The 14,641-nt window shown below is 46.4% G+C and overlaps 1 protein-coding gene across 1 annotated transcript in view; it reads left to right on the top strand.

Annotated features, from left to right (window-relative positions):
- The first annotated feature begins 2,376 nt into the window (after positions 1-2,376).
- Positions 2,377-14,641, top strand: part of KLF7 (KLF transcription factor 7) — a 96,409-nt gene continuing 84,144 nt past the window's right edge. The window contains exon 1 of the mRNA XM_081849276.1: positions 2,377-3,171. Within this exon, the coding sequence (XP_081705402.1) occupies positions 3,070-3,171 (102 nt within the window). The 5' untranslated portion in view covers positions 2,377-3,069. The remainder of the gene's footprint in view (positions 3,172-14,641) is intronic.

Raw genomic sequence — 14,641 nt, 5'->3', positions numbered from 1 at the left:
AACTCTATGATTCTATGATTCTATGATTCTGCTGTTGCCTGGCCATTGTGCATCTTCCACAGTGGATCTAGCATCATCTTGGGCCACGGATGGTGGAGGAAATAATGGTTGCCAACACGTGTGTTAAAATAAAAACACTGGGGCATATTTGGAGGGGGGGAATGCATTCACAATATTTCTAGGTAAAATCAGAACGAGATAAATCTCTGTTTCTCAGAAAAATGTCTTGAGAAATTTTTGCTCAAGCTCTGGAATGGGCTGGAAAAGGTAGGGGAGATTTTTCAAAACATCCAGCCAGAATTCTGGACTGTGTGCCCCCGTTATTCTAGATGAGAAAACAGTATTCCAAGCCAATCTGTTTGTATGCAAAGCCTACTTTGACCAGGAGGTTATGTCTTGATTATTTAATAAGATATAGATTTTAGACAGCATGTCTTATTAAATGCAGACATCTGCTCTTCCTTCCTTCCTTCCCAGTGCTGTAGGGACAACTCAATACTACTCTTTCCTTGCTTGTTGACATTCAAAATGATCCTATCCCAAGTCATGAAATGCCTGCTTAATTGAACTTCTTTTCCCCAAATATCCCAGCACTTCGCCAGATATCTGGTGCTCTCCAGATATTTGGGGCTACAACTCCCACCAACAGCCTCAACCAGCCCTGCTCCCATTCTTGCAACCTCACCGTGGTTCACTCTCCCCGGCCCCATCCAAACTGAGAAGCTTAAACCCTCCGCTGGGTGCAGCAAAGACAGCAAGCAGCTATTTCAACTAGGAGGTGCAATTTTCCTTCTCTGCATGGCTGCTGTTTAAAATATACACAGGAAAGGGCAGGGCTACTGTTACAAAACACTGTACACTATGTGGCACCTACGGCAAGTGACAGTCCCCCTCTCCCATCCTCAGAAAAGGCAGAGGGGATGAGGAAAGCCACACATCTGGATTCTGGATTCTGACCAGCCCTGGCTGGAGAGTCGAGCTACTGCCAAGCCTTAAAAACGGACAGAAAGGAGCACATACTTGTCTGTTTGCCACTCAACGAAATCAACATTGCATGCAGCAAATCCGTAGCTCTTCCAAGTGAAACTACCTTTACCACCACTCTGAAAAGCTTGGGGAAGATGTGGCCTAAGTGAACCATTTATGGAAAAACTCAGCCTGACATGCTCACTTAAGTTGCTTTGCGCGAAGAACTTGGTAGGCAACAAAATATGCAAGTGGATGTGCTCTGGCATAAGGCCCCAGTGCTTTCAGATACCCTAAGGGGTTTTATCTTCACCCAGTGTTGTCACAGATTTTAATCCTCTGCTTTCTTCTCCCTAGTCCAGTATCTGGCTCCCCGACTGCCACAACAGAACATTTCCGACTTTGTTTTCAGTAGCAGATAGACTTGGAACAGAGGAGGTACCCAGGAGTAACTCCCCAACAGGATGCCAGGGACTTGGAAGTGCCCAAATTTTGCTAGCGTCTTGCAAGGTCTGCAGACGTTGCGGGGGCCTGATCCTGTGCATGCTAACTCCGAAGCCAGTCCCCTCGGAGTTCAACGGGCCTTACTCCCCATTGCCTGTATATAGGACGGCAGACACTTAGAGCGTGTTTTTGTGTGTGTGCGCGCGCGCGCTTTTAAATCGCCAGTCCATGCACGCATTTTGCAGCAAGTGCAACAAAGCGCCCGGAAACTTTCCCGAACGGCGTTCACAGAACAGCACCAACCCCCGGGATAAATACGCTTTCCTCGATCTCCACCCCCCCCCCAATAGGGTTCTGGCTTCCTTTTTTTTTTAAGTGGGAAATGTAAAGTAGATCTGAACTTGTGCGCCCCCCCCCCGCCAATATCTCATTGAAAAACCGGGAAATTCCTGCTTTCTCATTTATTCCCGTTGTGGATCGGATTTTTTTCCGCTTGGCCATGCAAAATATTTTTTTTTTTCAAAAAATGCTTTCTGGCTGCTGCGGCTGCTGCAATGCAATGCAAAGACCCTCCGACCACAGGGAGCCCCTTTGCAAAAGCGCCGGAGCCCGGGGTCCGCGCGCGGCTTCCCGGGCGCGCTCTCGCGCTCTCTCTCTCTCTCCTGCAAACTCCGCCGCGCACCAGCCGCTCCGGCTCCTTTATATAGCCCTCTAAAAATAGCTCCCCTTACACTTGCCTTATAAGGCGGACGTCGGATCCAGCCCTCGGGCCAATCGCCGCGGCTCTTCCGTGCCCGGCCCCGCCTCCGCCGCCTCGCTCCGGGCCCCCATTGGGCGCCAGTGACTTCATGAGCGGCCCTGTTGGCCCGCCTCCCTCTTGCCTTACATGGTCACGCGCTGCCTTAATGGACAGTTTCCTCTGAAGATCCCACGGCGGCGCGCAGGGAGGAGGGAGGGAGAGAGAGAGAGAGGGGAAAGTATGGGAGCGCGCCTGGCTCCGGGAGCGCGCGCGCGCGCGCAAGGCGGAAAATGCAACCTCCCCAAAATAAAGAGCAAAGATTGCATTCGGCAGCGAGCAGCAATGCAGAAATAGATGGCAGTCTCGTGTCAGTGAGTTTGCATCCCCACCCACCTCCCCTTCCCCGCCGGTGCAAGAGCTGGAGTCAGCAACAGAGCCCCGGAAGGCAATTGCTTTTTTACTACAAGTGGAGAAGAAGTGTGTCCCCCCCCCCTCTCTGGCTGCCTGGCTGACGGCTTGCACTGTACACGTTCGGGAGCATTTATCCCTTCTCTCTCTCCCTCTCCCTCTCTCTCTCTGGGTCGTTGATGGGGCTCCTTCCTCCCCCCGCTTTCCTCCGCTCCTGTTCCTGCTTTGGGTCCGTCCCTGAAAGTGTGACTCCAAACAGCATATGCATATATATAGCAAACAAAAGCAAAACAGAGGACAAGGACAGCTGGATTGATTGCTCTTAACGGTCCTTCTTTCCCACCCCCCCTTCTCCTCCTCCTCCTCCTCCTCCTCTTCCCCCTTTCCCTTTTTAATGAACAGAACTAAAAGCCCACCGCAAAATTGCAAACACAAACCTAAAAGGAAAGGGTCGGGGTTTGTTGTTTTCAGCAGAAGCAGCCATCAGCAGAAGCAGCAGCAACAGCAGCAACATGGATGTTTTGGCTAGTTATAGTATATTCCAGGAACTGCAGCTTGTCCACGACACCGGTTACTTCTCAGCTTTGCCATCCTTGGAAGAGAACTGGCAGCAGGTGAACTATTTACCTTACTCCTGTGAAATCTCTTAAATGCAGGCGCCGGTGAATCAGAGCGGCTTTTCTGATTTTGTTTCTCGTTTTCTGTGATCTTGTCGTCCCCCCCCCTTTAAAAAATAATCAACACTGTCATAAATGTTATCAATAGCCATGCAGTCCTGTTGAAAGCTGCTTGCATTAAATCCTAGATCATATAGTAATCCGGGAGCACCTGAGGTCTGGTGTTCTTTTGAGTGCGTTTTTTCATATTACATTGTGGTTCTGTTAATTTTTCCAAAATAAAAAAGTTGCTTCTCCTTTCATTGCTGTTCCCTTTAAAATAAAACGGGGGGGGGGGATAGAGATTGCTTTCAACCAGTGTTAACAACTAACAGCTGGTGGAAGCTGAATAGATTTTTCAGATTTTTTGCAAGGTAATTGGTGTGTCGGGGCAAGTCAGTTCCTTTATTGGAGAGACTTGACTGCAGAAGCCAAGGCACACACTGCAATAATTTTTTAAAAAAGAAAATCCTTTGTGTTACTTCGCTTCCATTAAAAAAGAAAGCTTGTTTTCGCTTAGAACAATGACAGTTCAAGCACACGCAGAAGAGAGTTTAGACAGCAAAGGGGTTTAGAAATACAACCAGAGATGGAAATTGGGTAATGAGGTTAAACCGAACTGATTGACAATACGGTGGAGAGATGGGGAATCCAGAGAGAGATAGCGGACTGGGTGTGAAATCTCTGATTAGCCTAAATATCTACAAAGATGGGGAGAGGAAATGACTAGAAGATCGTTTGATGCAGCTGGAAGGGTTTTTTTCATCAGGGCAAAATATTACCTAAAGTCGTGCTGCTATGAGTTGCCCTGCTGGGTTTGGTTACAAGTCTAAGATTATTTAGCCATTGTACAAACTACTGTGTCTTCATTGGGGGGGGGGGGAGCCTGGCCTGTGTAGTTTAGGAGATAGATGTAGTTGAAGAAGCATGTGGCTGCAAATGTAACTTGCATACTGCACTCTCCCCCCCCCCCATGACAGCTGTAGGGTGAGTGAGATAATGAGGTGCCGGATTTTATCTTCCAGTTGTCCAAATGATATTGATTAGCATGATTCTACAATGTACTTTTAAAGGTGTGTTTTGTGTGTGTTTAAGGAGACTGCACACGTGCTCTAGCTGTCTGCATCTATTGTTGGATATTATTGCCGTGGAATTGTTAACCACTTGGATAGTTGACCGGCATTATTGTAGGGGTTTCTCAGCCTTGAGTTCCTGCTTTCTTTCGGGAAAGGTTTCTGGCAGGCAACAGGGGACAGTTCAGGTCTGCTTTATTCTTAAAGGAAGAGCAGCCTTTTGTTTGCCTGCTTGCTAGGCATAGTCACTGGTGAGTCACATCTGGTTTTCTCCATGTTTCTCCTTTAAGGGACTGATTCAGTTGGAGAGGCGAATAATGCCCCACTTAACAGTTCTTCCAGTTTGCTTCCAACAGCAGTGCCCTTGCTGTTGAATCAGTTGCATATTAATAACAGTCTAGACAGTTCAATGCGAGATAATCTGTTGACATAGCCAGCATGCCTCAGGCAGATACTGTATGCTACACTTTGTGAGGTTGTCCTAGCGCACTGAAAGGAAGCTGACTCTTTTCTGCCACACGACTGCCAAATGCTACATTTAAAGGAGCAAGGCTTGTTCTTTGTATTTTAAGAACTCAGGTGTTTGACCTACATCCTTTAGTCCATCTTTGTTTCATAATCACACGAACCTTTCAATCAAACCATTTTTGTTTCTTACACGAGCTCATCGCGCTGTAGAGTATTCTTTTGAGTTTTCCAAGTGCCCCATGTACATTATCTCATTAAATGTCATGGAAAGAAAAAGAACCCGAGAGGCAGGGGCCCGTGCACAATATGGTGTGTCTTAGGAGGGAGGCAAGCTAGAGAATCGTGGCGTCTCTAAAGCCTCAGTAATGCTGAAGTGAGATTCGAATTTGGGACACCGCATTTCATTCCATTGAACATGTAGTCCCAGGTACGTCTACTTAGAAGTAAGTTGCATTGAATTCAGTGAGGTGTTCTCCCAGGTAAGTGGGTACTGGATTGCAGCCAAAGGCACTAAAAATAAAAAATAGGATGGGTACAGGGTAAATGGAACGGTGATTCAGCTACACAGAAATAATTTGTAGACATTGGTGCCATGGTGGCAGGATTTGGGGGATGGGGTGGCAGATGTCCAGTGGCCCTTTCAGCAGCCTGGGCAGGGGACACCCCTCTCCAATGCAGCAGGTCAGGCTTCTTATCACATTTTGTAGTAAGTGAGCATTATCATCTAAAGAAGAGGGAGACATGAGGCAAGCATGCCCACAGCCTGAGATCACCAAATGGACCCATTCTTGTCTAGGCATGTGCTTTGCTTTCTCACTTCCCCCCAGGCACCACGATTTCCAGACATGTGTCCACAAAAATCACGACAAACAAGTTTCTAAGATTTTTTTAACAGAGCAGGGCTATCGGCCATCAGCGACTCACTGCAAATTATGGACTCTTAGCTAACATCTCTTAGTAGGGTGACTTGTATGAATCTGTTCTTCTGTGTGTGGGGGGTTGGTGCGTGGAGAGCTTGAATGTTATTGTTCTGTATAATACCAGTAAAAGATAAATAAACAGTTTGAAAAAGATAATTATAGCTTTGTTTTTAAAGGGAGCGCCGCTGTGGAATCCTCATACGCTTAGGAAAACTGGGTTTTGGGGGGTTGGAGTGCAGCAAAATTGCCACAGCTGCTTTCAGTTTTACTGAAATTTATTCTAGGACAACGCTTATTCATTTTATATCTCTGTGCTTCTGGCCCACCCTTTCTCCCAGTGGGTTGCCCAGGGCAGCTAACAATGCAGTAGAAAACCCCAACATTCAATAAAACTACCTTGGTGGGAGGTGGCCGGGGGGGGGGAGGAGAGAAGCAGGTGGGGGCGGGTCTCTGCTTCCTTTTCCCTTCCTGCTGTCCTCAGCATGGCCAGATCTCAGCAGCGTTTGAGGGTGGTCCTCCAGGGATTAGAATCACAGCATTGGTCCTCTACCACTCTATTCAGAAGTGAGCCCTATGGACTCCCAGGTATATGGGTCTAGGATTGCAGTTCAAGTGATGTTTGCAATTGATTCCAGACATGGATTCCCAAAGCGCAACTCTTTCAAAAAAATCCCCCACCATCCTTGGTTTGGTCCACTTCTTCCATCTTGGAGTTCCTAAATGGTGGAAGGTTACAGTTCTGTTATTGAAGGGCTGTGGTTTTTTATTCAGCTGTACGAAGCTTCTTGCTAAAATGAAATCTTCAACCTTCAGCAGGTAATAGAACGAGGGAAGACTCTGGTTTGAACCTTAAGGTCTTAAAATCAAAAGAAGAGCATGGATCAGGCCAGGTGCCCATCTGATCCAGCATCCAGCTGATAGGCAGTTCTTAGGCAACAGCTTCTGTCTGCAACATGGACATGGAAACATGAAGTCCAATTACAGAGATGTTGTAAGGATGACTGAGAGAGTGTGCATGAAATTGCTTCTAGACTACCCAGGAACAGCACTCTGTAAATACTAAAGGCACACTTTTGGCAAAGGTGAAGTTGAGAACTTGCTTAAATCTCTCCCACTGAAATCCATGGGACTTCAAAATACTTACATCTGTGTAAGTTGCATTCAATAAAATATGCTTAGAGGTGCAGCTTTTGTGCCCCAGTAGACATTTGGTTGTGATTGACAGCTGTGGAGAACTGTATATTTCTTCTGTCTCTCTGCTTGCCTGCTTCCTGCTTTGCAGCAACTTTGTGAATACAGAAGAGAAAAAGTTGCATGTAGTGTCATAAGTCAAGTGTCATAACCTAAAACCCCTATAGTACTGTGTCTGCAGCAATAACCCAAGACAGTTGCTAAATAATCGCTGGCTGTCACCCATCCTCCTTTCTGACACACACACACACACACACACACACACACTGCCGCTCCCTGTAGCTGAAGGAAGAGGAAGTTCTTGGGTCTCTGCTTCTGAGAATGTACAGTAGTTGCATGGAAAGTTACAATGAGGCAATTTCTGAATAACTTGTTAAATGTGGAGCAGGCAGACTCCTTTCGGTGGAAGAGAATTGATGTCCATTGCATGCTGGTTTTAAGCCAAATTACTTTGGTAGGGGCTGTTGGTGCATACCTGATAGCAAAAGGTGCGACATAGATTGGACTGATGGCTTTATTTCAGTAGGATTCGGCAGAGCAGAATTCCTTATGGAGCGGAATGAAAAAATGTGAATTCTTAGCCCTTGCAGAGTGAGCAAGTTTGGGGGTTTTGTTTTCGGAAGGATCATTTCGGCCATTTCCAAATGCTCAAGGAGCCAGAGTAAGAGATTAGAGTAGCCCCTCTGACTTTGGCTGGGAAGAGCTAAGTTTAAATAGAAGAGCTTTGCTGGTTCAGGTTGAAAGGCCCGTCTAGTCCAGCCTTCTGTTCTTACAGCAGCCTGGTCAGAGACCTCTGGGAAGCCCACAGTCTAGATTCTAGACCCAAGCCCAATAGTTCTCAAGTCTCTCCTCTTGGTTGCTCTGAGCAGGTCATATTCTATCTCCGCCCACCCCCACCCCCCCGCGCCACCTTAGTCTGTCTGTCCTCAGATTAGATTTGTTGAAAAGAGCCAGAATCCTTGTTCGTTCAGATGTTCCCAAGGCAGATTGTCAAAGTCTTGTGCAAGACTGAAGCATCTCATTGCAACAGAAACAAGAGTGGGACAAAGAGCAAATGGCTGTGTTGGACAGGATACTCGGCTCAAATGTTATCTCTTGAATGAAATTAAATATAGACTTCTAAGATCTTGAATGAACCTACGTAATATTTCACGGACAGGAAACAGCTTGTTATCTGCAGCTATCCTGTGGCTGTGTGTCCTGTTGGGTTCTCCACATGCCTTGATCATGCTTTTTAAAATTGGTTGGTGGGTTCAGAAAGTAAGCTTGGAATGTTTATAAAAGAGCGTGTGTGTATGTGTGAACTTTTGGCTGGAGTGTGAGATTGTTGCCTGTGATGTGGAATAATATGCTGGGTGCAGCTTACAATTTGTTCATTTAAATTCCTTATTTGCTCCAACTCCTGGTCTCAGCGCAGATCTTTAATATTTCCGTGATGTGGGTGAGACTCATAGCACAACACCTGAAAATTGGTTGCATTGGTTATATCATTGATCTGCTATCTGTTTAATGATCAGCTCATCTCCCACTAGCAAGCCCCTCGACTTTAATTTTAATGACACGTGTGCGTCCTATGTCTACAGACACTTATCGTTGTTTAGGATCCTTGCTCATAGAATCATAGGATTGGAAGGGACCCTGAGGATCCTCTAGTCCAGTGTTTCCCAACCTTGGGTCTCCAGCTGGTGTTGGACTACAATTCCCATCATCCCTGACCATTGGTCTTGCTAGCAAGGGATGATGGGAGTTGTAGTCCAAAAACAGCTGGAGACCCAAGGTTGGGAAACACTGCTCTAGTCCAAGCCCTTGCAATGCAATAAACTCCATTAAATCAGCCATGGCAGATGCCCATTCACCCTCTGCTTAAGAACCTCCAGTGAAGGAGAATCCACCACCTTTTAAGGGAGTCCCTTCCACTGTTTTACTGTCAGAAAGTCCTTATTGATGTTTAGTTGGAACCTCCTGCCTTGCAACTTGAAACCATTGGTTCGGGTTCTGCCCTCCAGAGCAGGAGAAAACAAGCTTGCTCCATCTTCCATGTGACAGCCCTTGAGATACTTGAAGATGGCTATTGTATCTCCTCTCGAGGATGTTTAAAACAATACCGCTCTTCCTGTTCTGCACTGTTATGTTTGGTATGTTCTGAAAGGGTGGAAAGAGGATCTCTTGTAATAATGGAATTTCACAAACACAAGAGATGGCTTTTGCACAGCAGCCTTCCCTCCCTCCCCTTTCAGGCATGCAAGGGATAACCAGATATAACCTGCATGCTACACATGGGAACATGCTGTTTCTCTGCTCCTTGACACTTTGGTGAGTGGGTCATGCTTACTCCAATGGGCAGCAGCTGTAAGGTCTTTCCCTGTCCCTGCTACCTGAGAGCCTTTCCAGCTGGTGAGGCCAGGGATTGACCCTGGAACCTTTTCACATTCAAAGCGTGTGTTCTGTCACTGAGCCAGGTTCATACGATGGGGCATCAGTGCTCTGTGTCCCTCACCAGGCTGAGCAGGAACAGAATAAATCATGCAAAACAATCCCAATATATGCTCATTTGCTGCCTGCATATTTTACTGAATTCCAAATTCAGCTTCTCTTGGCACAGAATTTTGGCAGTACTGGTGTGCAACTGCAGGTTTGTCTGTTTGTTTTCCTCCTGGGGTCAGAGGGTAAGTTTAATGCACAAGTGTGTGGTTCCAGTGGACACTTGGCAACAATTTTGCACCATGTGCAAATGGGCAGCTACATGCCTCGCATAATGCAGGTATTTGTGGTGTATCTTGCAACTTGCTGCAGCCATAGTTATGTGCATTATTCTACATGGCATGATGACTCACAGTCAAGCACTGATCCCCTGTGAAATGTGCAAGTGGTCAAAAACAGAAAAAGTGGTTACAATGTGCACATTATAGGCAACATCAGGATGTGCACAGTTAGTAATACAGGTGTGTAAGTGATAATTTCTGGATGTGTGAAAAGACTCTCTGTGTTGAGAAGCACATTGGGCTGGCTTGAGGTGGCGTGATCTTTCCTTGGGTCTCTTCAAAACCACTGGACCTCCAGCATGAGGAATGAGGTACAGTATGAATGGACCAAGCTACAGTGGTGCCCCGCAAGACGAACGCCTCGCAAGACGGAAAACCCGCTAGACGAAAGGGTTTTCCATTTTGGAGGCGCTTCGCAAAACGAATTTCCCTATGGGCTTGCTTCGCAAGACGAACTGTCTTGCGAGTTCCTGCGGGTTCCCCCCTTCCCCCCCTTTTCCTAAGCCGCTAAGCCGCTTATCAGCTGATCCACTGATAAGCCGCTTATCAGCTGATCCGCTAAAAGCCGCTAAACCGCTAATAGCGCTAATCCGCTAAACTGTCAATGGGCTTGCTTCACAAGACGAAAAAACCACTATACGAAGAGCCTCACGGAACGGATTAATTTCGTCTTGCGAGGCACCACTGTAATTCTAGGTTGTTGCTGCTCTTAAGGCAAATGATTTTTCCGACATTGTGCTGGAAGGCCTGTTAAGTAAAAAAAATGTTTGTTGGAAGGGAGGAGAGACCCTTTGCATTGGCCAGGCTTAGTTTTGATTTGTATGTGATAGGCCAGGAATGGTTGGACCTGTGTCTCTTTCAGATCTTACTGTACTACAGTCACCCTGGAGAGTATTCAGGAGTGATGAGGGATGCAGCCCAGTGGCTCCTGGAGGACCAAAAGTTTCCTAGCCCATGGATGGACCTTCATTTTAGAGAGCGATTTTTTTTATCTCCCGATTGTTTCTGTTTTTATGCACACACATTTCCCAAATGACTAGGTGTATATCAAGTTAGCTAAGTGCTGACTTCATTCACATGACATGTTGTACTTTTGCAGAGCTCTCCCTGAGTTCAGTGAGGCTTGCTTGAGAAAACGTCACGCTGGGTTGCGTTGGTGGTTATTTGTTTAAAATGCAGTGGCGTAGCGTGGGTTGTCAGCACCCGGGGCAAGGCAAGTAATTTGCGCCCCCTAACCCGTGGATTTGCGCCCCCTAACCCTACCCCCAGATGTTGTGCCAGTGTGGCCGGCCCCCCCCCCTGCATCCCCCACGCTACGCCACTGTTAAAATAGTCTGCTTAGTAGGTTCTCTGTGTTAACCAAAAACAATGTGAGGATCATCCTATCTACACACACTGGGCTATATTAACACACTCTCCTTGGCAATACACACTCAATTAGGGGAAGGGAGAGAGAGAGGTCAAGAAAGAGCCTCTGTTCTACCTTACCTTCAGAAGGCTAACCTTGCCCTTTGAAACAAGAAATCTCAAAATATGCTTTTTCATGCAGGCTGCAGGTTCTAAGCACACTTCCTTGAGCACAAGCCTTATTGAGCACAGCGGGATTTGCTTCTGAGTTAAGGTGCAAAGGTTTTTTCCCTGTCAGTCCTATTGGCTGTTTGGAATGGCAGTCATAATTTTAGGGCAGCTCGTATTTCCCCCTCTTGAGATGTTGCTGTAAAATGATGGGAGACGCTGTGAGGTCGTCTGGGGCTATGGAAGTATTACAATGGCAGGACTAATCTAGCACAACTCTGTTAGCCATTAAGCTGACTTATATTTGGCAGACGGGGCCATTTTGCTGGCCGGTCGAAAATTTTCCGCTGCTACTGGAAAGGAATAAATCACGTGGCGGAACATTCCTTCCTTCATGCCATTCCCCATTGTTCTAGAATAATGGCATACTTGGCCACTCCATAAACCAAACTCATCTCCTTTAATATTGCTATTTCATCTTGGTTCCAGTCACAGCAAAACACATTTCTAAGTGCTTATTGTACATCATGCCCCGCGAGAATAGCTTGCAGGAAGAGTTGACTTCCAAGAACAAGCAGCCACCGGTGAGCTACGGAGGATTGGAAATGGCTGTTGAATAAGCTAAAACACTTCCTGTCACACTTGCACACAATGCAGGATGTAAAGTACAGTGGTGCCCCGCAAGACGAACGCCTCGCAAGACGGAAAACCCGCTAGACGAAAGGGTTTTCCGTTTTGGAGGCGCTTCGCAAAACGAATTTCCCTATGGGCTTGCTTCGCAAGACGAAATGTCTTGCGAGTTCCTGCGGGTTTTTCCCCTTTCCCCCCCCTTTTCCTAAGCCGCTAAGCCGCTAATCAGCTGATCCGCTAAAAGCCGCTAAACCGCTAATAGCGCTAATCCGCTAAGCTGTCAATGGGCTTGCTTCGCAAGACGAAAAAACCGCTATACGAAGAGCCTCACGGAACGGATTAATTTCGTCTTGCGAGGCACCACTGTAAAAGGGTTTAAGGTGATTTGTCTTTGACGTGTTTTGGCTGCAGAAACCCTGGTTACAAATTATGGTTTCTCTGCGTTACAAGTCTCCAGGCCACCATGAGGGCACAAAGTATGCAATTCCATGCACTAACGGAGCTATGGATTGCTGAAATACATTTGCTAAAAGACCTGTGGGAGAATCTTCCACGTGAGCCTGCTTGAACTGTGGGATCCACAGGAGGGGGCTTGTTGTGCACCATTCAATCTTTTTAGAAATCTTATTAGATCTTGTAGATCAGAGCTGGGTGAAAGATAGGTCAGCATGTACTGGTAGATCTCTTGGTTGTTTGCAGTAGATCAGTAAGGGTTTCTGCCTCCCAATGATTTAACAATGCCAAGTAAAATTGCAAGAAAGGAAAAAGAAAGCAATGCTGGCCTTGTGGGAATTACTTACAGTACTTGACTCTGTGGTCCTTTCCAGTGAAATATAAATATTAGTTGGTTGCCTTTGACTAGGTCTCTCTGCAGCTCTGCTCGCCTGTTTCAGGATTTGTGTTCGAACTGTAAATTTGAAGTAACTAAACTATGGATTTGTATTTGTATTTGTATATGTTTCTTGGACAAAGAAGATTGTCAGCTCAGGGGCAGTGTTAGAAACACATCAAATGGCTCTTTAAACCAAGGTTACAGTGGCCAAAATGGAATGTCTAGTTGCCATTGTCTAGTTGTATGGAAGTGAGAGCTGGGTGGAAGAAAGCTGATCACCAAAGAATTGATGCTTTTGAATTATGGTGCTGGAGGAGACTCTTGAGAGTCCCATGGACTGCAAGAAGATCAAACCTCTCCATTCTCAAGGAAATCAGCACTGAGTGGTCACTGGAAGGACAGATAGTGAAGCTGAGGCTCCAATACTTTGGCCACCTCATGAGAAGAGAAGACTCCCTGGAAAAGACCCTGATGTTGGGAAAGATGGAGGGCACAAGGAGAAGGGGACGACAGAGGACGAGATGGTTGGACAGTGTTCTCGAAGCTACCAGCATGAGTCTGACCAAACTGTGGGAGGCAGTGGAAGACAGGAGTGCCTGGCGTGCTCTGGTCCATGGGGTCACGAAGAGTTGGACACGACTAAATGACTAAACAACAACAATGAGCCACTTGCAACCAAAAGAAGATTCCTGGTTGCCGGGAAGGTGTCTGACGTCCCCACCATCTGAAGCTGCATGCCTGGGGATCATTGGATCTAGACTGTTTTCACACACCAATACCACATCCTGCAGAATTCAATCCATTATATATAATCTGCACAATCAGAATGGATTTCAGGAACCAAAATGCTTTTTCTGTGCAGCCTGAGCAGGAGCAGTGAATGACGTTAATAGTCAATGGTTTGAGCTTGCCATCGCTTTGCTCACCCCACTGCCCTGCCCACAGTTGTGAAGGATATCCCTACTTTATGAATGGTCTGTATCACCCTTAAGAAAAGGTCAGAATAGGCCAGTATATATGTAGACTGCCCCTGGATCAAGTGACTTTTCTTCTCAAAGCTCTTGACTTAGCTCAAGGTTGTCATCTGAACTAGCCAAACGTTCAACTGATAATCACAGCCAGTCTGTGATCTGAAAAATAAGACTTTAGAGCTGTCTGGCCCCAAAATGGCACCTTGTTGTTTAGTCGCTTAGTCGTGTTTGACTCTGTGTGATCCCATGGACCAGATCATGCCAGGCACTCCTGTCTTCCACTGCCTCCCGCAGTTTGGTCAAACTCAAGTTGGTAGCTTCAAGAACATTGTCCAACCATCTCATCCTCTGTCGTCCCCTTCTCCTTGTGCCCTCAATCTTTCCCAACATCAGGGTCTTTTCCAGGGAGTCTTCTCTTCTCATGAGGTGGCCAGAGTATTGGAGCCTCAGCTTCAGGATCTGTCCTTCCAGTGAGCACTCAGGGCTGATTTCCTTAAGAATGGAGAGGTTTGATCTTCTTGCAGTCCATGGGACTCTCAAGAGTCTCCTCCAGCACCACAATTCAAGTGGCTTATAGGCAGGTGAAAAATGCGCCTGGCCACCTGGCTAATTTCGTACACTCTTCAGGGGGTGCAGGCAATATTTTGCATCTTGCTCTGGTCAATGGATCTTGGGAGTTCTATGAAAAACACTAAGTCTGTGGTGTCATGTTCAGGACAGAGCCTCCTCAGTGTTGGTGCTGTACTTACAAAGTTGCCACCCAGGTGAGTTTGCTCAGGCTCACCTGGGGCCCACCCTAATTGTTTTTAATTTCTGACTTTTAAATTGTACCCTGCTCTGGGGCTTGCTGGTGAAGGGTGGGTTATACATTTGATTATGATAATACTCCTGATTAATTTGAAATGCAAAAAAACCTGCCCTATATTCCCTGTTTGTTATGTTTCTTTGTTACTGGTTTTTTAATTAGAATGATGAGCTAATGTGTTTTAACTTAAATAATAAATATATACAAAAATTCAACAGGTAGGATATTGGACTTGCACAACAAATGTCAGCATGGCCTCTA

This window comes from Podarcis erhardii (assembly GCF_964252035.2).
Source record: "Podarcis erhardii genome assembly, chromosome: 1".
Taxonomy (NCBI): Eukaryota; Metazoa; Chordata; class Lepidosauria; order Squamata; family Lacertidae; genus Podarcis; species Podarcis erhardii.
This window is presented reverse-complemented; position numbering and strand designations above follow the sequence as displayed.